The 22373-nt window shown below is 34.5% G+C and overlaps 1 protein-coding gene across 11 annotated transcripts in view; it reads left to right on the top strand.

Moving 5' to 3' along the window:
- AHI1 (Abelson helper integration site 1) overlaps positions 1–22373 on the top strand; it is a 95334-nt gene that overhangs the window by 61410 nt on the left and 11551 nt on the right. For 7 of the 11 annotated variants that reach the window (XM_017829717.1, XM_017829713.1, XM_017829715.1 and 4 more), the window contains 4 exons: positions 9563–9621; positions 15116–15181; positions 17503–17665; positions 19091–19191. In XM_017829717.1, the coding sequence (XP_017685206.1) occupies positions 9563–9621; positions 15116–15181; positions 17503–17665; positions 19091–19191 (389 nt within the window). Of the gene's footprint in view, positions 1–9562; positions 9622–15115; positions 15182–17502; positions 17666–19090; positions 19192–19775; positions 20047–20837; positions 20895–22373 lie in introns of those variants that run through there. The other 4 variants (XM_017829721.1, XM_017829722.1, XM_017829720.1 and 1 more) reach the window with 4 other exon arrangements.

Raw genomic sequence — 22373 nt, 5'->3', positions numbered from 1 at the left:
AGTGATAATTCAAGCTTTCTATCAGTAGTAGAAAGTGGCCTTTAATGGCGAAGTCATCTTTTTTTACTTTCAGCAAAGTAGCATTTGGTATCCACATATTTGTATAACCAGTGTAACTTCTGCTAGAGTAATTGCATAGTGGCTGAAGACTGAGAGTATAGAAGTGGTGATACTTTCTAAGAAGGCATTCTAAAAATCCACTGTTGGAAAAGCAGTAGCAGGTTGTTGGTGCATTCTAGAAAACTTCGCAGACCTTGTAGATGAAGGAAACTGAAAAATCATTATCATTGAAATCTGTGCCCAACTGGAACTGCAGTATGTTGCTTTAATGTCAGACTTAGCATTTCAGTATATTTTCCTCTGTAATAGATGATACCAATATTAGTCTCAAGCACTTTGTCATGTGTTATTCACAAGGAAGTATATTCAGATTTTATTACCAAAGTTGCTACAGGCCATTATTTTATTTCCCTATACAATTGGAAACTAATTAGAAAGGACTTAGTTATTCATACATGTTCTAATCACTGATATGTAGAAAAACTCCTTCTTAGAGTAGTTTGTTCATAAATAATATGAAAACTCAAAAGTGTGGATATGGAAAAATTCTCATGTGTAGGTTGGTTTCACCACATGTATTTTCATGAATTATATGACCAATCTAGTTTCTGAACTACAAAATGGAAAATAAAGACATGGCCTTCTATTTCGGAAAGAAGTGTGTCTACTGTGAACTTTTTTCCATACTCTTTTGATTTGATACCATATTAAAAATCTTATATAGTTGTTTCCTGATTAAGTGTCTGCCAATGGTCTTAAATTTTTCAGGTTTAATAATGTATTAATTGTTCGGCAATTTCTTGGAATTTTCTGGTAGTATTTTGTCAAAATTAGTATTCAGTACTGGCTGAAAGTGCTAATGTAATAGAAAAAGTAGTAGTTATTCTGGTCATGATAAAGACCTGAAATATCAAGCTGAATCCAGCATATTTCATATGATGTTGCTGATACTATTTTTCCTTGAATGCAAGTATTAGGAAAATACTACATAAGTTCTTCAAGCAATTACAAGATTTTAATTTTTTTTAGATTTTTTTTTTCAGTTAAGACTTGATTTGACATTGTGAGGCTTACTGGGTAATGTAGGAACTCAGTAGTTTATGCAGTAACTGGCTGTTTTTACTTAGCTGACAAGACTGCATTGCAAAAATATCAATGGCTGATTTTGAAAAGTATCTGTGGTATTCTAAGCATATTTTCTTACAGCTTTCCATTTGTAGAACAGCAGACTAATTTAGTTTAAGTAACTGTGAATAACTAGCCATTACTGAATTTCTGTTGTGGGAGGAACCATGTGAAGTAAATTACTTTGTTTTCCTTCCTTGCATAATTTTCATTCTTTTATCTATGGGCAACTCTGGTTTTTTTAAAGACAGGAGTAGACTCTTGAGGTCAGTAGAGACTTGACTTTGATGGTTGCAGATAGAGTTAAATTCTATTTAAGTGTATTACATATAAATTAACTGTATTAATAAATAAAATTTAACCCTACTACATATTTTCAGGAGACAGATGAGCATAAATCCTGCATAAGAGCTCCATTTCCTCTGACTGAAGGAAGGAAAGTAAATGCAGAAGCAAAAAAATTACTAAACCAAAAAGTGAAGGTTACTACTTCAGTGTTGGGCATCCACAGCTCTAAGGGACTGCAGTTTCTGTATTTCATGATGTATTTTTTCATAGGGTAACACTGCAAGCTATATTTAATAAAATACAAAATAAGTTTGTTTTCAAATTTACTTTAGCTTGTTTGCTTTTAAGTAGTCCAGGGAAGCTTAGCAAAATTAATAATGACTTTCTCAGGATATCTGCAGCACTAGAAGAAAAATAATTCTTATTAATACAAAGTATGCGTCAGAGTCTGCATTTTCCTTACATCTTTTTTATCTGCTATCTAGAACGTGTAAATAATACTGCCAATCTGATTTAAGAATGCTGATGGTATCTGTGCAGGCTTATTGATGTTTGCTGTAGAATTATTTTCTGTTCTCTACATTGTAGAAAGAAACAACTGGATACTATAGTCTCTGCTTATTTTCAGTGGTATCTACTGCCATTGTGATGTAATGTTCGAAGTTGTCATAAATTAGCACATTCCTGATTAGCATGAATTCAATAAATGTTCTTTACTTCAAAAGAATGCTTGAGACATGTGCTACTACTTGCATTGTTTATATATGGTACTGTAGAAACTTAACATTTGCAAGAAAAATGTAAGATGATGGTTTGATAAGATTACTCAGAAATAATTAGGTGGGTGTGTAGGCTGCTAATGTATTTGATTTTAATCTCTAATTAAAAAGTTGGATTTTTTAATTGTTTTTGTGATGCAATAGTTTTTACTTCATTATGCTTTTTGTAAATAGGGGCCAAATTCTGCCTGTTCATTGTGCCTAAGTACAGATTAAATGTTTTCAAATGAAACTGTATTCTCCTCAAATCCAGTGACAATCTCCATAGTTCCTCCTGGAGAATTATTCTCAGAACAAATACTTGTTTGTGCCCTTGTACACCTTGAACCAGGAATGAAAATGATGGCTAAGCTTGAATGAATATCTCTATGCATTCTTTTGGCTGATGAGAGATATAATTATGTTGTGGGATCTGGCACTGCCAGAAGCATAGTGTTTTCATGTTAGTGCTGTCTAATTCTGAGGTCTCTTATATGAGGATTGGAATTAGTTGGTGTTACAGGAAAGGTATCTCTCTGTGGATCTCCAGGTGTGAATTTAAGCCTTGCTCTACTCCGCTGCTCCAGTAATCACCTCACTGTGCTGCAAGGACACACTACTTGGTCATTTGGGCTGGGGAATCAGAGACTGCCAGATGCAGTAACTTGACCTGACTGCATCAGTCCTTGGATAAGGAAGTTACCAAATTAAAGCACACTAGCTAGACCAGTTGTCTTTCTTAGTTTAGGACAGCTGTGACTTATTTGAGAATATAAAGTTCTCCTAATACCTGGAGTTGGGGCATCTACTGGAAAATCACATTCTCTGTGAAAGAAGCTGCAGCAATATATACGGAACTGCATGGTCCTGAATTCTCTCCCTAGAGTTACTTACTAGATAACTGTTTTTAATACCAGTATTTAGTAAATGGTTAAAAAGGTAAATATTGCTTACTTTTTTATTGAAAGCTTATCCTTTTGTGCAGACTTTTCTATATAGTATAGTATTTCGAACAGCAACCAAAGCCTGATCTATTGACATAATTTCCCAAGTTTATTTTGTTAGTTTGCAAGATTTCATTGTATCAATGGGGATGGGGAAGGGAAACAAAAATACTATGCTTTTCTACCTGTCAGTACAGCTCTGTTTTGGCTTAACTGGGAGGGGCTAGGGGTGGTGTGGGTTTGGTATTTTGTTAAGTTTGGGGTTTTTGTCATTGCCATCTAGATCAATCTGCACTAATTGGAGGAGAGACATCTGGCAGCAGAAGACCTAAGGCTTTTCTCTCTTTTTTTTAAGTGTATATAGCATGCAAACAGCTCTCATATCCAACTGACTAAAGAAATTAACAGAACTTTATTACTTAAAAAAAGTGAGACAGTAAACAGAGAGGGATTCCATTTGTCCTGTAGATTTGGGGTTTTGGTTTTAAGTGGATAGGTTTAGGTTAATAAATTGCAACCCCACTTGAAAATGAGAACAACGTTGAGGAGATAGTTCAGTCTTTTCCAGATGCTCTGATCAAAGAAAAAAGTGGGGAAAAGACAAGAAGAATGCTAGTAATGGCTGACAGTGAATAGACTTCTATCAGTGCAGAATACACTACTAGAATTCTATGGGTGTTTGTAGAAGACCTTTGCATTTGATAATGTTGCAATCACAGCACTTTTGTATATACACTTAAATATGACATGTGAGAACTACCTATTTTGAGTATATACATTTTAAGTGGTTTTCAAGATCACAGAATCACAGCATCATTTTTGTTGGAAAATACCTCCAAGGTCATCAAGTCCAACCTTTGGCCAATCACGATCGTGTCAATTAGATCATGTCACTAAGTGCCACATCCAGTTGTTTCTTGAACCACCTCCAGGGATGGTAACTCCACTACCTTCCCAGACAGTCCATTCCAATGCTTTAACAACCCTTTCTTTCCATGAAGAAATTCTTCCTAATGTCCAACGTGAACCTCCCGTGGCACAGCTTGAGACTGTGTCCTCTTGTCCTGTCACTAGCTGCCTGGGAGAAGAGGCCAACCCCCACCTGGCTACATCCTCCTTTCAGGCAGTTGCAGAGAGTGATAAGGTCACCCCTGAGCCTTCCCTTCTCCAGGCTAAACAACCCCAGCTCCCTCAGACGTTTCTCATAGGAGCTCCACACCCTTCACCAGCTCCACTGCCCTTCTTGATACAGGCTCTCAAGACAATTAACCATTTCCTTTGGTGTTGTATTAGTTACAAGGAGTATGCTGTTTTAGAAGGAATACTAAAAATACTCTGTTGCTTGTCTCACTTGTATTTGCTTTTGAATGTAGTTTTTTTAATCTACTTTCAGCCAAATGCATCTAAAGTAGTTTTAAAAGCTATGATACTGTTTTCAGTGTACTTTGATCCTGTCAATTCTCCTGTTCAGTGTAGAATATCTTCAAAATCATAGGTACTAGACTAAGTTATGTAGAGCAGAATTGGAAGTGGGTTTTCACCTGCAGCAAGGGATATTAGCAAAACATCTATTTAACTGGTAAAACAAAAGGTGTTCTTGTTAAGTGGATGCATCCATTCCTTTCATTTTATGTGAACTGCATCTTAAAATGTTTGTGGTGGGTTTCTTAAGTATTTGTGATCCTGTGTTTAAAAAAAGGAAAATAGCTTCTTATCCAATATATAAACAATCTTTTTATTTGATGAATTCTGTTTGCTCTATTAAAGCATAATTGGTTTGAGGATTAAGCCTTTGAAGGAAGATTAACATATATTTAGAATATTACAAAATTATCATATTTCTCTTATATTATACCTAGCTTGAATAATAAAAATGCTGAAAACTTTTACTTAAAAAAAGCAAACAAAAAACCTAACCCCAAAAAAAGCCAACAAGAAAATCCACCTTGGAACTTTCCTTTAAAACCTTTGAAAGCTAAAGTAGAGATTATACTGCATACTAAAAGACCCTTTGGTCACAAAGGTCGTACTTCTGAATTAGTGGCTGTGCTGAAAATAATTCTGTTTGCTGAAAAATAGTTTTAAAGCCACAGAAGATGAGTAGGAAAGGGACTGAGCTGATATACACAAATTCATCTCATATCTGAGTTGACTTTTTCCCCACTTTTTGTTGTTTACTTGGCTGTATTATGTTGCAAGAGGCCACGATATAATGTCTGCAATAAGAAATACCTTTTCCTAGAGGCATTGTTTTCATGTCTTTCAGGACTTGTTTGTGGGTTTTTAGACATTAGCAATTAGTATAAACTTAAAGTAAAACTCAATTAAAAACAGTTTAATGTGGAATTGGAGTGGGTAAGATTTTTTTTCTCTCTCTACGTGCTTTACAGTCGTTCATCACAGAAATGTCTGAATATTAACTTTTTTCGGTTTTATTAGATATGTTTTTTTCTTTGATGTTCTGTGATTTTATGAGAATTTTCCAGGATGAAATTTTGGATGATTTCATTAACTGTAGATTCCTTGTGACTGGAATCCTTAGAGATTTATGATGCTAAAATACCTTTAGTAATTAAAAAATTAATTTATCAAGAACATTTCAGAAAGTGAGAATAAACCTTCTTTTGAAAAGTTAATTAAAACATGAATTCTCTAATAAATGTTCTCTCAGCCTCTCTTAAAAGAGCATTTTTTCACATAAACATTTAACATTGCGTGGTTGTGGACAATCCAGTAGGATAATAGTGGGTTTATGTGACTTCCTAGAAGGAATTTTTTTCCCTATTCTGGCTCTTATGCTATTAATTTAAAATAAATAAAATAGCTAAAGATCCTGTTATTTAAAGGGAAGTTTTCTTAGTAATTACAAGTACTACTTTGGGGGGCACCGTTGCTGTTATCATACCAACTCATCTACTTTGTGCATTTCAGTCCAACTATTTAGAATTTGATGACTTCATGCTAATGTGCTTGTCTAGAGCAGAGGGTAGTTTTTCAGTGAAAGCATGCCGTAAAACTGGGAACTTAGTAGTATCGGTGTGTTTTTGACAGGACAACTACTTGGTTTCTGTCTTCCTTTTTCTTTAGTTGCTGTTTTACTGGCAGAGAATATATTGCCTGAAGTGACCTGGGAGGAACTGAGGATAGACTTTCAGTTCACTGTTCAAATTATGCAGGAAACTACCACGGTTTCAGACTCCTCTCAAGGCAGACAGCTACACTGTTTTTCAAAAGATACTGGTTCTTTGGTAGTCATTTCCCAAAAGCCAGCACATGCTTGGACTCACAAGATAATTTTAACAGTAGGATTATGTGGACCCTAAAGAGGAGCTGTCTTGCTGTTAAATTGTGTTGATATGAAAATTCTGGTCATTTGAGAAAAAGCATTAGCATCTATCATTTTGAGACATCTAATGTTTCATTTAGACATTAGCGATAAGTTTTTCTAGAAATAATCTGTTCTTCTCATGTAAAATTTCATAGAAAGGAAACCACTGAAGAATCAATGTAGAGTAATAAGAAATGCAGTAATTCAAATGTTGATACTTTAATAGGGAAAATTAGCTTCTCAAGATGTACATGATTTTGAAGGTGAAGGCAGATGATGCTGTTAAGAAAGAAGATTATTGAAGAGTTCAGATAAACCCTCTCTATCAATAAAAATGCTTTTCCATTACTGATTATGACGCATCCTTAAGATAGGACAATCTAGATTAACCTGGCAGTGTTGGGGGTTTTTTCAGGCTCAACAGTACAAGGGATTTAATGACCTTTCCATTAACTCAGACTAAGTGAGAGTCCCAACAGGTCATGGTGTCCTGTAAACTTCATTTTCAGATTAAGTGGAAATGTCGTTCTGCAATCCTGACCTCAGTTTCAGTACCTCACTATACTAGTCAAAAAGTGTACAGCCTGGATCAGAGATAACCAAAGAAAGCACTGCTGAGGCTATTAGTCACACCTGCTTGATGTCATTTACATGCTTCATCAAGCATGGAACCATATCAAGCCAGTAGCTGTATAACATTGCTTTAAAATTGTTCTGCATCATTTGAGAAAGAAGGGATGGATATTCCCTTGCATGCTGAACGGGCCTTGTTTTGGGAATGATGAAGCTTTGGACAGGGTTTTTTGTTGGTTTTGTTTTATTTACTTGAGGTTTGTTAATATGACTGTTCTGAATGTAGGGGCTACTAAAGGAATACTTAATAACTGAAAACAACTAATGGATAATGCTAAAAACTAGTTTAGGGTAACCAATAGCCGTGATCATAGAGTATTTGGATCCAAGTGTGCTGTGGTCTGTTTACACCTCAAGCAAAGTAGTGAGGATTTTCTGTTTGTTTTGGCTCTAGTCATGGAAAATGCTGAATAAACCAGTGCCAGCTTCTAGAATTCAGTACAGCACACTGCCTGTATCTTTAAGTTACACATCTGTCTCTATCCTGTGCTTGCAGCATAACAGGTCTGCACTGCTCTTTATTGAATCTTAATTGGGAATATCAGTCTAACCATAAAGTTTTCACTTGACAAGCAACTAAATAGACAGACTACACAAGAGTACTCACATGCATAAACATACAGTCTGGAGGTAATGCGTATTTTCCTTAGGAAAACAAGAAAGTCAATTATATTACTGATGAAAATACAGATTAATTTTATTTTTAATTAAAACTTGACTTTTCCAAACAAACAATTTTTTTTATCAAATATTTTATATATCTTGTATTTTAGTATGCGCTTGTGTGAATTGGCACAACACTGCAATGCTCAAATTCATTACCCTATGGTAGAACACTTAGCTGTCTAAAGAAAAATTTATTTTTTATCATGCAGACATTTTATTGGTTCTGAGTTTGGGGTTTTTTATTCAAAGAGCTGATGTGACACTTGTATGCAACAGTATATCCAATATGTAGTATCACCTCTGTAGCATCTGGGTTTGTATGAGTATGTAGATAATAATATCAGTAGAAGTAATATCCCCGGTGACTTTTGGTGTTAGTGCTGAACAAATGTTTTAGCAAATAGCTTGTTTGAAAAAAGGTTAGCTTCAGGTCTACCATCTTGAGCATGGGTTAAATTCAGAAAATGGTTTCTATTCTCTTCTCTTTCTTCTTCTTAAAAGAGATGGGGTAAAATAATAAGAAGCAAAGCCTTTCAAAATGAAGTATTTCAGAATTTATACAAGCTTTTTTGAAGTTATTAAGATCAGAAATCTTTTAATTCATACGCAAAGTTGAATAATGTATTATTGCACGTTTAGGATTTTTCACAAGTACAAAATTAGTCATATGCAGAAGATCTGCAGGAGCATGGTTTAACTATGACTATTTGATCTTGCAGCTTTTATTCTAGCTAGAAATATATAAATATCTTAATGATTAAGCATTTATGAGTAAATCTCCTGTGAAAGTCAAAACCGCTAGGCTTTAGAAAGGATACTGTAGGTGAAGTTGTGCAAGCTTCCTTGTGGAGCTGTGCCAGTGCATGGGAATCTGAATCTGAAAAGTACTCTTTATTCAGATACTGGACAGCAGGCTTTTGGTGTGGCAAATGAAAATGAGTTTTCAGAATTTATTCCTCTTTGAAAACAAAACTTGTTTGAAAGCTAGTATCTCACAGAGAAAATCCAGTGAGCTTAACTCTGTGTTGCCTGGCATTTCTGTGCTGGAGAAACGGTTCTCCAGTGAAGCAGTAGCATATTTCACTGTCATGTTCAACGATTTTCAGATTTTTTTGTATCTTTTCTTTTTAAGATGTTTTCTTAAGTATACAGCTGAGGAGACCAATAACAAAAAGATAAATCCATAGATGATGAAAGGATTTTCTTGAGCTTAGTAGTTAACATAATAGTTTGAAAAGAATTTACAAGTACTTGTTCAAGTGTGCTTTGTAGAGAGTGAATAAAATAAACAGCAAGATGTGTTGTGATAGGAACTCAGATGATCAAAAGGAACTACTGAATAGACATAGTTATTCTTTCAGATAAAATAAGGAAGTAATTCCTTTGTGAGTTTTTGTGATCATTTCTGTTGGAAAACTTTGTATGCATTACTCAGAAATTCAATGAAGAGGAAAGCAATACAGCCTAGATAATAGTGTCAGCTTTGAGCATGAGATGGCATGTGGACATAGCTTGAGCTACTTCTCCAAATCATTTGAATGGAAATATTGGATTAGTTAACCTTGTGTCAGGTCTGTTAGTTAAATAAATCCTCCAACTGTTCCTGACTGAAGGTTGCATAGTTGTGACTGAAAGATGCTGCTGCTTTTCATTAGAATTTTGTCAAACATATCCTGCTAACATAATGATTTTAAAATAAAATGGTTTATTCGATGGAAAAGGATAACAAGCAGAAAATTCACAGCCTTTTCTTTTCACAGGGTGTTTCAGCCCAGTAGGAAATCCTCTTAGCCGAACACTATTGGGTAGACTACAGATGGTATGGAATTCTCTTTTTGCATTTTTTTTAAATTGATGTTTAACTATAAAATGTCATTATTCACAAGTTCTCATTGTAGAGAGGTGGTTTTTTTATCCTGTCTTTATTAAAAAAAGAGGTATCTTCAAGCCAGTTGTCTACATAGGCAAATTAGCTTATGCTGCAGCCAGCTGGTAGGAAGATCAGATATCTGAAAATCAAAAGCTTTATATTTTTTTCATTATTTACTTTTTGTTGTTTAGAAATAAATAAGCTAAAATCATGCTCGAGTTTTTTATTATTACTGAGAAAGAAGGCATTTATAAACAGCAAAAGAAAGCTGAGACAGTTACTGGGAATGAAATTCTATTTGTAGCATGATGTTTTCGTTGTTTACTGTTTCATACTTCATCTTTTTGTAACAAGTGAAATCACAGATATTCTCTTGCTTATTTAACTGCTTATCTATTAAATATTGATTGTAAACTTCTACTGATTATATTTGTTCCTTTGTTTATTTCTGGTTTCCTGATCACCATAATAAAAATCCAACAGAATCTGTAAATGCCATTAATTCCAACTTTACATTTGATAAACTTGTATTAAACACAAAATGTATGGAGGAACTAGTGACAGAAGAACAAGTGGTGCTTCTGAATACTGAACGCATTTGTATCTCTATGAAGCTGAGCCTCTTGTGCTAGAGATGTTAATCCTCCTGGACTCATGAACAGAATGCCATGGTTTATTATTCTGTTGTAATTGCACTACTTGTAATTTTTGAGAGAAATATTATAAATGGACACAATTTAACTTTGATCATTTATACCTGTTTTACAATTTGGATTTGGGGTTTTGGTTTGGATTGGTTTAGGATTTTTTTGATCCTACCTTATTTAATAGAATCTGTTAATACAGTTGTGGAAGGCTTGTAAACTAAGTAGGATTCACCAAGGAATTTGAAAGTGTGGTTTTACGTTGCTGTTTTGTTAGTGGTTAAATGGTTCTTGTTTTCACACTTTAAATTTTTTGCCATCAATATATATATTTTTAGGGAAAAGTATAAATTGTTCAACCAGTACATTAGTGCTCTCCACCACAGCAAGCTTGATAAACATTTACAGGATCAGCTCTTTTGTAAGATGCTAAATAGCAGCTAATTTAAAATAGTTTTTTCTGAGGGGGCTAAATTAAGTGTTATATTTGAACACTGAATATTGAATATATTTGTTGTTTCTCCTATTATAAATGCAGTAATATGTATGTAAGTGCAGGTTAACCAAGTAATTAATACCAAAAAAGTAGCATATTTACAAATGGTGAAATAGTTGAAGAGGTTTTAAATAATTTCAGGAGCTGGAGTATTTCACATGCTTCTGAATTGATCTTTTCTTCCTTTTCCTTTTTTCTTTTTTTATCCCTGTAGGCTTTACTGTAGCAGCTGTGTTTGCATTTCTTATTTCTGTTTGTATGTTGCAGGTTTCAATAAAGTGCAGTCTGCTGCAGGTTCTTTTTTCCTCAAGGCAAATTATACATTCCCATGATTATTAAATATTAAAAGGCTGTGATCAAATCAGGATTGTAGTCATCTGAAGTGTAAGGAAGTAACTTTAAAGTTTCTATGGACAGATTAATTACAACCGAAGAAGAGTATATAATTCTTAGCAATTGATACTTTTGGAAAAATTTTAATTTACCTATTAATACAAATACTTGTACTTCTGTTTCCCACAGACTAAATTTGTAGTTAGGTGTCACTAATGGGAAAAAGAATGCATTGGACCAGAGAACAAGAACAGAAATATGATAGTGCTGACAGTATTCATCTGTTTTCTTCTAAGTCTCAGCTTATTTAGCATTTAATTTAAAACTTCAATTACTGCAGTAAAGAGATTGCATGACGTTTTTAGGAGAGGAGACAATTAAGTAAAATTCTAACTCTTTGAATTTCTAACCCTTCTTAAGAAAAAAGGAAGACAATGTAGCAGCAGTAAAATCTCAGGTCTATTCTGTAAGATTTTTAAATGTTTTAAATATTATCTTTTAAGCTAACGAAGAGTTTTCAATCAAGCTGTATAAGTTAATTTCTCATTTTGTCTTCTTTAAAAAAAAAACCAAACCAAGAAGCCACCATAAACCAAAAGCAGCAACAAAAAACCCTGAAAAGGTAACAGTCTTAGAACCTGGACTATTACACACTGAGGCACAGATTTACTGGATAGGCAGGAGAAGCTGTAACACACATTCCTTGTGTGTTTACTGGACTGTTTGTATAAGTAATATTCCCAGTTTCTCTTCCATTCTGGCAGATGGCAGGTATAGGGAGGTGGAGTGAAGTAGTGGTGCTGTGCAGCATTCAGGAAATAGTTGTTTGTCCTTCTTCATGTCACTGAGTCTGTCACTAATGGGAAAAGGAGAGAGGGTGGCTTTCGCCCTGTATGCATACACATTAGGGTTCCCATTGGTATGTGTAGTGTCGCCTAAAATTAGTCTTAGAAAAGCTTATTTTTCAAGTGTTGTTATTAAGAGGTAATGACTAACTCTTAGAAGTGGGACTTAATCTATATGTTTATTCTTTTACAATGAAGAATATGTTTACCTATAAGGTAAAAACATGGAAACATCATTAGACTTTACATTTTTCCGTATTTTTCTTTAAACTTTGATAATGTGGTAATTGAAATATATTGGTTCAGTAGGACAAATGAAATGCTGAGACTTTTACTGAAAAGACAGTAACAACTGATCACTTGTTCTTACTCAGTCCTCCTTCTGCTAAGAGGATGAGAGATATTTAATGCCCAAATCCTGTTGGCTGCTATACATCTGCATCAAAAAAGCAAAACGTCCATTAGCACAATTACTGAAACTGCCCAATTAAAAAGAAACCATAAACATTTTAATTAGCGTATTATCAGGAATTGATAACACTTGATACAACAGTGTATCTATTGGTTTACTCTTAGGTGCAACGTTCTCTTTTGTATTAGTGTCTCGAAACATTTTTGTTTGGTTTTGATTTAGAAATTTCAAGGGTATCTAAGTGGGTTAGTCATGGATAACCAGTGTGATACTCCATGGTCTAGAACTCTGCATGAATGACTGGATCTATTTATCTTCCTCTGAGGATGTTCCTTTAATGCTGAAAGCTCCTAACAGCTTTGTTCAACCAAAATCAGTGTGACACGGCAGACTTTTTCAGCAAGGATTTCGTTTCGGTTTCTCATAGATGTCTGCCTCCCAAAAAGACCAACTCCTTGGAAGATGGCTATAACCCCACATCTGTTCCAATGCAAAAAAAGGATTATCTAGTTTCCATCCTGCATGAAAAAAAGGAGACATTAATATTGTGTTAAGAATTATGTATTCATACATTACAGTATGTCTGTTGCTTTTTTGGAATCCTGAAAATGTGCCTTAGTCTTGTGACACAACATGTAAAAAATTATGTTTCCAAGCTGAAAGGCCAGCAGTTTTAGTTGGATGTTTCTTGCAGTGTAACTAGTAGTTGGCACTATTTAAGGAATGGCATGGCATGGAAGAGGCAGCTCTTCTGCCTTGCAGTAGCTACGTTTGTGGTAGGCAGCTGTAAAGGGGTCATATAATGATAATTGAGTTTGATTTCTTTGAATCACAGCTGTGGCAATTGCCAGGTAGAGGTAGAGCTGTGTGTAGCCAGTGACATACTCAGAGTATCTATCTCTTTAAGAGGCACCTCTATGGATTGTTGTTGCTTAAAAGTTTAAGGCAGTGTCTGAGAATATTCAACGTCATCACAGGGTGACTCATGGATTTTAGCTTGTTATTTCCAAACAGCTCACTCTCTTCAAACTCTTCTTGAGTTGAGTGTTTGAGAGCCACATAAATACTTTATTAAAAAGAGAGAAAGAGAGAGAGACAGATTGAGACACAATAATGGGGCAATATGAATACCTGAACTAGATATCTAAATAATACTGCTAATAATTCTGATGAATCATTTTTGAGCAACAGGAGGCACTCCCATCCCACAGGCTAAGCACACTGCCTGTACAGTTCTCTTAACCTTGAGAATGGAAAATGAGAATTAGCTGAAACCTGTACAGCAGTGCTAACTACCAGTAGACCACTGAACAAGCCACATACTCTGAACTGCAGCTCCACCAGTCCTTGTTCAAAATTTGTTTATCAAATCAGGCAGTTACACTTTTTTTCTTCCTTCTGTGCATGTACATAATTACTCAGAACTCTTTAGGTGGTAGGTTTAGATGTTCTGGTAGATGATGAGAATTGAGTACAATTGTTCACTTTTACACTGTGTTCATCTGTATATACTGTATGTGTCTGTAACTACTGTGGCAGCTCTGAAACAATCTGGAGACTGGATGGAACCTCAGGATATTCAGTGATTTATTTTCCATATAGGATAAGCCTAACTAAGTTATGAAGACAACATTGAGGGCAAGGATCTCTGTTCTTGAGAATACCATTTATTCTGCTGAGGATTTGCAATGATTTTCTTTGTAATATGTAATGACATTCCTTGAACCATGCTGATAAAAAATAAAAAACCCTATTGAAAATAAAAGGAGCACTATATTTTAGATACATTTTTTTAAAAAGCAAGAGAAGAGAAAGAAGTTCATGTAAAAGATAGTTAAAGGAGTGGCAGTAAAATATGAAAAAGGTGAAGTATATTGGATAAAAGTTTTCAAATTTAAGTGTTTATAAAGTGGTATATCTGTTAGAGGTAGAAATGTTTACTTCACAAATCTCACATTTGATTTTTCTCTTCTAAAATGTCTTAATTGCTCTGTAATATTTCTATTCTGTACTGCAGTCTATGTCCTTTGACACATACAAAATCTGGGGGAAACTGGCTTCTCCTTTGTGAAGATCGACCACTGAAAAAAATTAATACCAGCAAAGGACTTCCAGCTCTTCCTTTTTTTTTCTAGTTTGTTGTTACTCTACTAATTTTTTTAATTTTTCTATAATATATCTCCTTTCAACTGAAGCATTCTGTTGTTTGACAGAAATAAATTTTTTTGGTACAGGCATATCCTGATTATTGCATTATATATCAACTATTCTTTTGAATTCGTTGGAAGTCTGAAGAGTGAGTGGTAAAGATAGAACAACTAGAATTAAATGGAAAGTTTTGGTTATTAAGACCAACCTGAAATTTCCATTATATAGAAGTGATATCTTTTACATACTGGTTCAGAGGTAAAGTTCACTGCAAGAACTTCTTAAATATCTGCTGTATTTGCAGTGCAAACAAGATGGGACTGCATAGTCACCAGTCCAGTTGTCTTTAGTGCAGTTTACATACTTGAAAAACTTGGTATCTTTTTTAAATATCTACCAACCAATAGCCAATATTACTCAGTGTTGCTTAACATCACTTCTGCTTTTTCTTTTTTAAAAAGAGCATTATATTACAGATAATTCTTATCATCTTAGTAGACGTGAAAATACTCATAGTTTAGCAAGATACTTCATATTAAAGTTTCAACATAATTTATTCTTCTAGAATGATGACAGCCTGACAGCACTGGGAGTGGGAGGAGGAAGCAGTTGTCCACTCGTGCAAGAGACAGTAAGTATTATGTAATTTTTTGCAGTATTTTCTATACCTGTTATACTGTATCTGTGCTTTTGAAAGCATGTTCCCTTTTTTGTAGCATGAAATCCCAAGGATTTTTTTTGCTCCCATAGATTTTGTAATTCTTACGAAGATGTTCATAACTGGCATAACTACATTAATGCTGGGTTTATATCACTCTTGAAAAACAATCTTGTAAAATTTTGTTGAATATAGAATTTTTTATTTTTCACTTGGACTTGGACACAGGAAGAACTTGACAAATGTTTGAATGTCACACCAGAAGAAAGTCCAGTGCTTTAGGCATAATTGTAAGTGGTGTACATTCTTCTTTGGTTCTGAGGTGCATTTCCTCTATCCCATCTTGGTCATTTTTCTGACCACATGTCTCCAGAGAATATAGTGGCAATTTCCACATTTCTTTTAAATTGTCAGGCCTACTAAACCATTTGTATTACAGGACACATTGGTTTATTAATTTCTTATTTCTGAGAGACAGACAGTGGGACTTGCTTGATTGGTTTGAACTGTTTGTAGCAGTGAATTTTTGTAATATTTTCCAAAAAACATAACATTTACACCAGAACTATCTTAAAAAAGACACTGCAAAATGAAGTAATTGTAGCTCTACCTTTCATTGTTTTTCATGCTGCCAAGTAATTAGTGTTACATTCCTATGTTCCTTTTTGGGTTTGGTTTTTGGTGTTTGTTTTTTTTTTTTACCTTAAGTGACCTCATGGTTTTCATGAGGTCGTCACTTAACTGAAGTGGCCACTATTAGAGCACCTCTTACTGGACGTGATCACGGTGCTCATTAGTGTGGTTTAGTTTGTTTCTGTGCTGTAGTTCATATTTCTATATTGTCAACACCACCTGTAATTACTGTATGAGCTTTCCTAATGCAGGGAGGAGAGTTATGATAAGGGTTATTTCATTGTTTAACTTCTTTATGTAAGTTCAGGACTTTTGAATTCATATTTAGATAAATTTCCTGTTTAGTGAGAACTATGCTGATACTAATTTTTGATACTGACCAGCTCAAAAATTGCCACATAAAATTTAAAATGGTATCATGGAATCAATTGAATCATTTCCATCTTTTCCCATTTATAACTGATTTAATCTGTTTAATTGATGACATGGAATTTTGAAAATACAAGTGACATTGTCTGTATTTTTACACATCTAACTCACAGGTGATCTTACTCAAAGTAGAAATACAAATATAAAAGCATTGTACAGTTCAGCAGTCTTAAGATTTAAATGCATGCATGAGTAATAAAAAGGGTTTTTTTCCTTCAAATCCCTATCGTCATACTTTGTTATGTCCTTCAATCCCCTTAAACCTCCTATTGCTCGTAACAATACCTGTCTTTGACCTCTTTACTTACAATTTTGTAGAGGAATCTGAGATGAAAATTATAGGTAGGGAAGCAGCATTCTGTGTCTAAAATAGGTCATAATTTTGCTCCTCACTTATGATGAAGAAAGTGAGCAATTCCCTTATTGTTTCAGTTCATTTGTTTTCTTTTCAAGCTTTTCTGCTTGTAATTCACCGGGACAGATTTTTGTTCATAGGGTATAGGAAATAAATAAGAAATTGTGCTTGATTTTTCATATTCAGGGTAGAAAGCAGGCTTCTGGTAATGTATTTTATGTAGTATGCATGATGCTGATGACTATTAGTATTCTTTTTCATAAAAGTATAGGTGCACTGTATGTCAAATGGATTTATTATGTGAAATGGAATTTAAATGTATTTTTAAAATATTTAAAGGATATTTTTAAAGTTGTGCATCCAAACCCTTATTTTTAAGCAAAACAAAGAAAAAAAAGAAAGAAAAAAAAAATGAGTGATCAAAGCAAAACTTTGCAATCTCTTTTTGTATTAAATTTTTCCTTCGATAAAACTGTCATACTGTTGAAGTATTTATTCAAACACATATGCTTCATGAGCACACAGAGAATGGGATCTGAAGGTGGTGTAACAATTCTGAGAAACTGAATGTATGAAGTTTTTTTTTCCTTTTGCTTCACAAGCAAATTGCTTATAAAACTAACAGCTGCTGTTTTGAAGCTAATCTTAGTGAATTGAATGTTCTTAACCATTTCTGCAATCCCACAGTCCTTTATCTTGCCTCTCCTGCTGCTTTCCCACCACCCCTGATCCCATTAGCAAAACTTGAGGCAGCCTCAGCTTTTACCAAAGTGCAGCTTTGGTTTCAGCTGCTTTTCTGCAAGAGGAAGTGAATGTTGCGCTTTTTTCTCTGTGGCATGGTTGTGATAAAGCTGTGGTGCTCTTATCTCTCTTTTAGGTAGTGGCTCTTTATGACTACACAGCGCATCGATCAGATGAGCTAACCATCCATCGCAGTGACATTATCCAAGTGTTATACAAAGATAATGATAACTGGTGGTTTGGCAGCCTAGCAAATGGACAGCAAGGCTATTTTCCAGCTAATTATGTGGCTGGTGAAAGTAAGTTTACTGCTCTCTTCCTGGTATACCGGTGTGGGTTTAACTGATGGTCCAAGATTTTACTGTGCTGTACTGCTATTGTTCTGAAGATAGGAATTTGTGTAGTACACACATGGCATAATGATGACTTATTGTGGTGCAAAAACTGTGTATCTAACCACTTAGCAAGTTGACATACCTGACTTAGGAAGGTATGCTCTTGGTTAAACATTCCAGCTAATACAGTACTGATTTAATTATCTGTCAACTGGATTGATTCCTTGTCTCTTCCTACATATAGCAGCCTGGTTCATGCCCTACCTTGATAATGATTTAGGGCACATCAAAGCATTCTACAAACATCTTATTTTTTTCTTAGGCAATCTCCCCTAGATCTAGCTTTTGTAAAACCTCTTAATTTTCCCCCTTCCGTACTGGAGAATGTTCAGTTCCCAAAAAAAAGTGGATTTCAGTATGAAGTTTTAAAAGAACAGTCATGGTTAAATGTCATATCTGAGCATTGAACTTGCAACCAAGTACTTGTTATTGAAACAGTTTTGACTAAACTGATACAGACAAACCTAAATGAATCTGAACAAATAATATAGGAAGCATCCTATTTAGTCAACTGCTCTAAAGATGCTCAGTGTGTTGATAGTATTCAGCTTGTGGACACAGCATGTGGTTGCATAGTACAAGAAATTCATTTGCCATCCCAAACTATCAAACTATCAGTTAGGCTGGTGTTTAGAAATCCTTTAACTCAACATTTCTCAAGATGTTTTCCCCCATTTTCTAGTTCCTCCCTCTGTCTTTTGAGTGAAATCTAGTATTTAAGCCTGTTTCCTAAAAAAGACTTGGACGTAACACTGTGCTCACTTGAGGATAGTTAGATTTACTACTGCCCTTTCCCTTTGTGCTCTCCTTGCACATCCTGTGGATTTTCTCCAGCCTTTCTTCCTTGCAAAATAACCCAGAGAGAAGTGTGTAGGAAGAGTCTGCAGTGATGGCCTTAAAAATATGTTCTTAAAAAAAAACAAACAAAATTTTGGAGGCAGTTGTCCCGCTGTGCAAAAAAATCTCTAGTAGATGTGTTATTTCAGTTGGTGATCGAATCATCTTATTATTGAATCAAAAGAAATGCATATGATACATTTATTAAGTGTCAGCTGCATTGCTATCAGTATGGACTTGGTTCTTAGGTAAATGTTTGAGTGCTTTTATTTTATGTAATAACCAATATATAAATCACATTTAAATCTAAACTTACTAATATGAATAAAAGTTTACGGGAAAAATTTAATAAATTCTCATACAATGTTTGGCTTCAAACATTTTTCACCTGTTTCAGTTCACATCTGTTTTTGGCTAGATCGTAATGTCATGGTGGTTCACATAAATTCTTTCATGTCTCTCATAATGGCGAATTATGGTTCCTCTTTTCAGAAGAGTATGAAGAACAACCTTCAGAATTAGTATCAGATTCTGCTCCTCTCCTGCCAGAAGGACCAACAGAAGCAGAGGAAGGTTCTCTGACATTAGATAAGGTAACAATTTGAGAAGGAAGGATTCTGTAAGTAGTGTTATATTGTACCTCTTGTGTACACATGGACTGTATTAATTTTTTATCTTTTTTGTAATAATTTCTTATGTGTAGACCTCGTTCCAGGCAAGCAGGTAGATTTTCAGCAGCAGTCTAATGTTTGTCTTGCGTGGAATCAGCTGTTCTGCCATTTGTCAATTAAATATCCTGCTTACTTACACCATTCTGATGAGGGGCAAATCTCCCATTGACTCCAAGGTTTACAGAAGTATCTCTTACAGCTACCTGATGTAAATCATGGTTGAGGAAACAATATGGATTTGTCAAAACCTGACATAATTTCACGTGCTTGACTGTCATTCTTGGAATATGCATTGCCCACATGTTCTTCAGATTTTCAACCATGAAATTTCCTTATCTATGGGGTTACTTAGGGAAGAACTGGGATGTTTTTCTCTTGGGAGTTTTCCAGTTCTTGTAATGTCCTAATTAAAGATACGCAATGTGATCATGAAGCCTTTATACCGTATGAGGAGATATGCTTCATCGAAATGTGCTTACTTGTCGGTGGCTCTTTCTGTTTAAAAGCTGCTGATGGGTCTCCAGTATGAGTGGCTGCACCTATCCTGTATGTTGCTTAGGAGGGTGAACTATAGAGACTTCATAGTTTGGAGGAGCAAAGGTAATAAAGGCTTTTGCCTCGACACTATCTACTATCTCTCCACTTCCACCATATACTTATACTGGGTTGCAATTGCATATGGCATTATGTTGTTGCTTACATGCCACATACTATACTGTGTGCATAAGCATTCCTGTTTCTGTGATTTTAGTTAAAATACAGTATGTGCAGAAGGACAAAGAAGCAGGACCTGGTTTTTAGTCCAAGAAAAATTGAGCATTTGATTTTTATTAGGGTTTTCTTTTCTGAGCTTTAGAGATTCTACTATGTGCAAAGCAGGCCACTTGATTCTCACTTCACTAGAAGAAGATTAGAAACTGCATAGCTTGTATCCCCTCTGTGAAATAAGACTGATGTTTGTTTTAAAACATGGGATAATTTGTAAGAAAAAAAAAAAAAGATAAAAATTAGGTCAATAACTGTTAGAATTTAAGGAATTTTTATTTCAAAATATTTGTATCCTTAATAAGTGTACTTTTCACAACTATTCATTTATTCGTGTTACTAACATAACTACTTAAAAGTGAGTTTTGTTCAGATTCTTTCAGATTATTTGACTTTTCCACGTACTTTTCTAAAATTGAATCTAATATTTTATGTCTGATTTGCAAGACTCAAAAACTACTCTGTGTTACTTTGTTACAATTTTGGGGATTTTTTTTTTCAGATGATCTATCTAATTATAGGACTGTTTAGGCTGGAAAAGACATTGCAGTGTTCAAGGTTAAAATACTCAATACTGTTTCTACTAACCTTTTTTGTGTAGCTTCTGCTTTTAGTAGGTGAACAGAGAGAGGTAGCATTTAATAAATTATTGAGTACAGATTACTCACTTGGCAGTTTTCTTGAAACCAACTGCAATAAATTGAATTACTAAGTGTTTTGTCTCTAACTATACTTGAAAAATGGAATTAATCACTGCACCGAGTAGTAATAATTAATCTGAAGTATCTTTTACCTCCTTATAGCTGAGAAACTCATAGCCAAGCCATTGTCCAGGAGAGACAAGGGTGCATTACTTCCAGGTACTGGCAGTAAAGGCAGACTCTAACAAATATGGGAAAAATTATGTTACTGAAGATTTCTTTCATTTGTTGTCTAGGTTGCTAGAGGCAAGGAAGGTATCCCAGAGGGAATATGTTGCTATAATCATCCAGTTTCACTTGTACTCAGATTAGAAAAAAGTGCTAAGATACCTGTTGTTATTAGACTCGATCATTGTTATCCGCATCTTTTTTTCTGTTTTTATCTAGTAGAAATCTAGGCAGTTTACTGCATAAAAATACTTTTATGTGCACTAATGTTACTAACATTTGCAACTAGTACTTGTTATACAGCTTTGTGAGAAGTTAGCTTTGTGAGAATTAGTTCTGATTGCTTATAATTTTTGAAGTGTCTGTGGTTGACATTTTTCTAACACTAGGTTTTGTATTATTAGAGTACTTTTTTACTAACACTCGGTTTTAGTAATTTTTAATTGAAATACTCTTTACTTGGATTCTACTGGTACTCTGAGTTAAATTTACTACATATTTAATAATTAGTTGGAATTTTGTAGTAGTCTATATAGTACATATAGAAATTCAAAAGATACAATGAAGCAAATGTACAATGACTGTCCAAACCAAAGTAAATACGTTGCTTTTTATCTTGCACAGCAACTGAGGGCACTACAAAATCGTGAAGAGCCCAGAGGAAATAAATGAAATATTTACAAGTCCTGGATAAAATTATATAAGAGGATATACTTACAAGTGGAGAGAGCATATAAAGTAGTACCTGATGTGAATTGGATGCACTCTTCTTTCTTTTATTTTTCTTTTCCTTCTGCTGTTAAACAAGATCAGGGAACATTAATCTGGAATGGAGCACATCTAATTGGTAGAAGGAAATTTTTGTTTATGCCGTGTGTAGTTACCTTGATAAACCTACTACAAGACACTATTAAATGTATGTACTTAGAGATTTATTGCTTTAATAATGCATTTTAGGCTGAGGTAATGGCTGAAATTCCAAAAAGCATCTGAATTAATGGGAAATGCAAATCTGACTGATTTTTAAATTTCAAGTCACATCAACACCAAATAAATCATCAAAAAGATAAGACAGTTGAATCAAATTATGAATCTAACCTCTGTAAGACTTGTGATGCCTTGAAGGTGTAGTGGGTTTACAAAAGCAACAGAGTTCAGCTTAGAAGAAACAAATTGTCTTAAATGTTTGTCAGCATGAATGAAAATTCTACAGTGCTTTGGATTTAGGCAGTACTGGATGCTTCTGAGATAAAGCTGCTGAGGTGACCACTGAGGGGGCTGATCAGTTATGGCAGTTCCTGTCTTGCAGTAGTGACACAGCAACTTTTCTTCCTATTCCTTACATTTTTTTTCAGTATAAGACCTGATAAGAGCAAATACCAATTTCTTTTACATGGGAAATAAGAAAAATCATTACTTTGTAATACCCATGTGTTTTGTTTGGTTGGGGTTTTTTGGATTTTTTTAATC

The sequence above is a fragment of the Lepidothrix coronata genome, unplaced genomic scaffold (genome assembly GCF_001604755.1).
Source record: "Lepidothrix coronata isolate B3197 unplaced genomic scaffold, Lepidothrix_coronata-1.0 Scaffold167, whole genome shotgun sequence".
In the NCBI taxonomy this organism is placed as follows: domain Eukaryota; kingdom Metazoa; phylum Chordata; class Aves; order Passeriformes; family Pipridae; genus Lepidothrix; species Lepidothrix coronata.
This window is presented reverse-complemented; position numbering and strand designations above follow the sequence as displayed.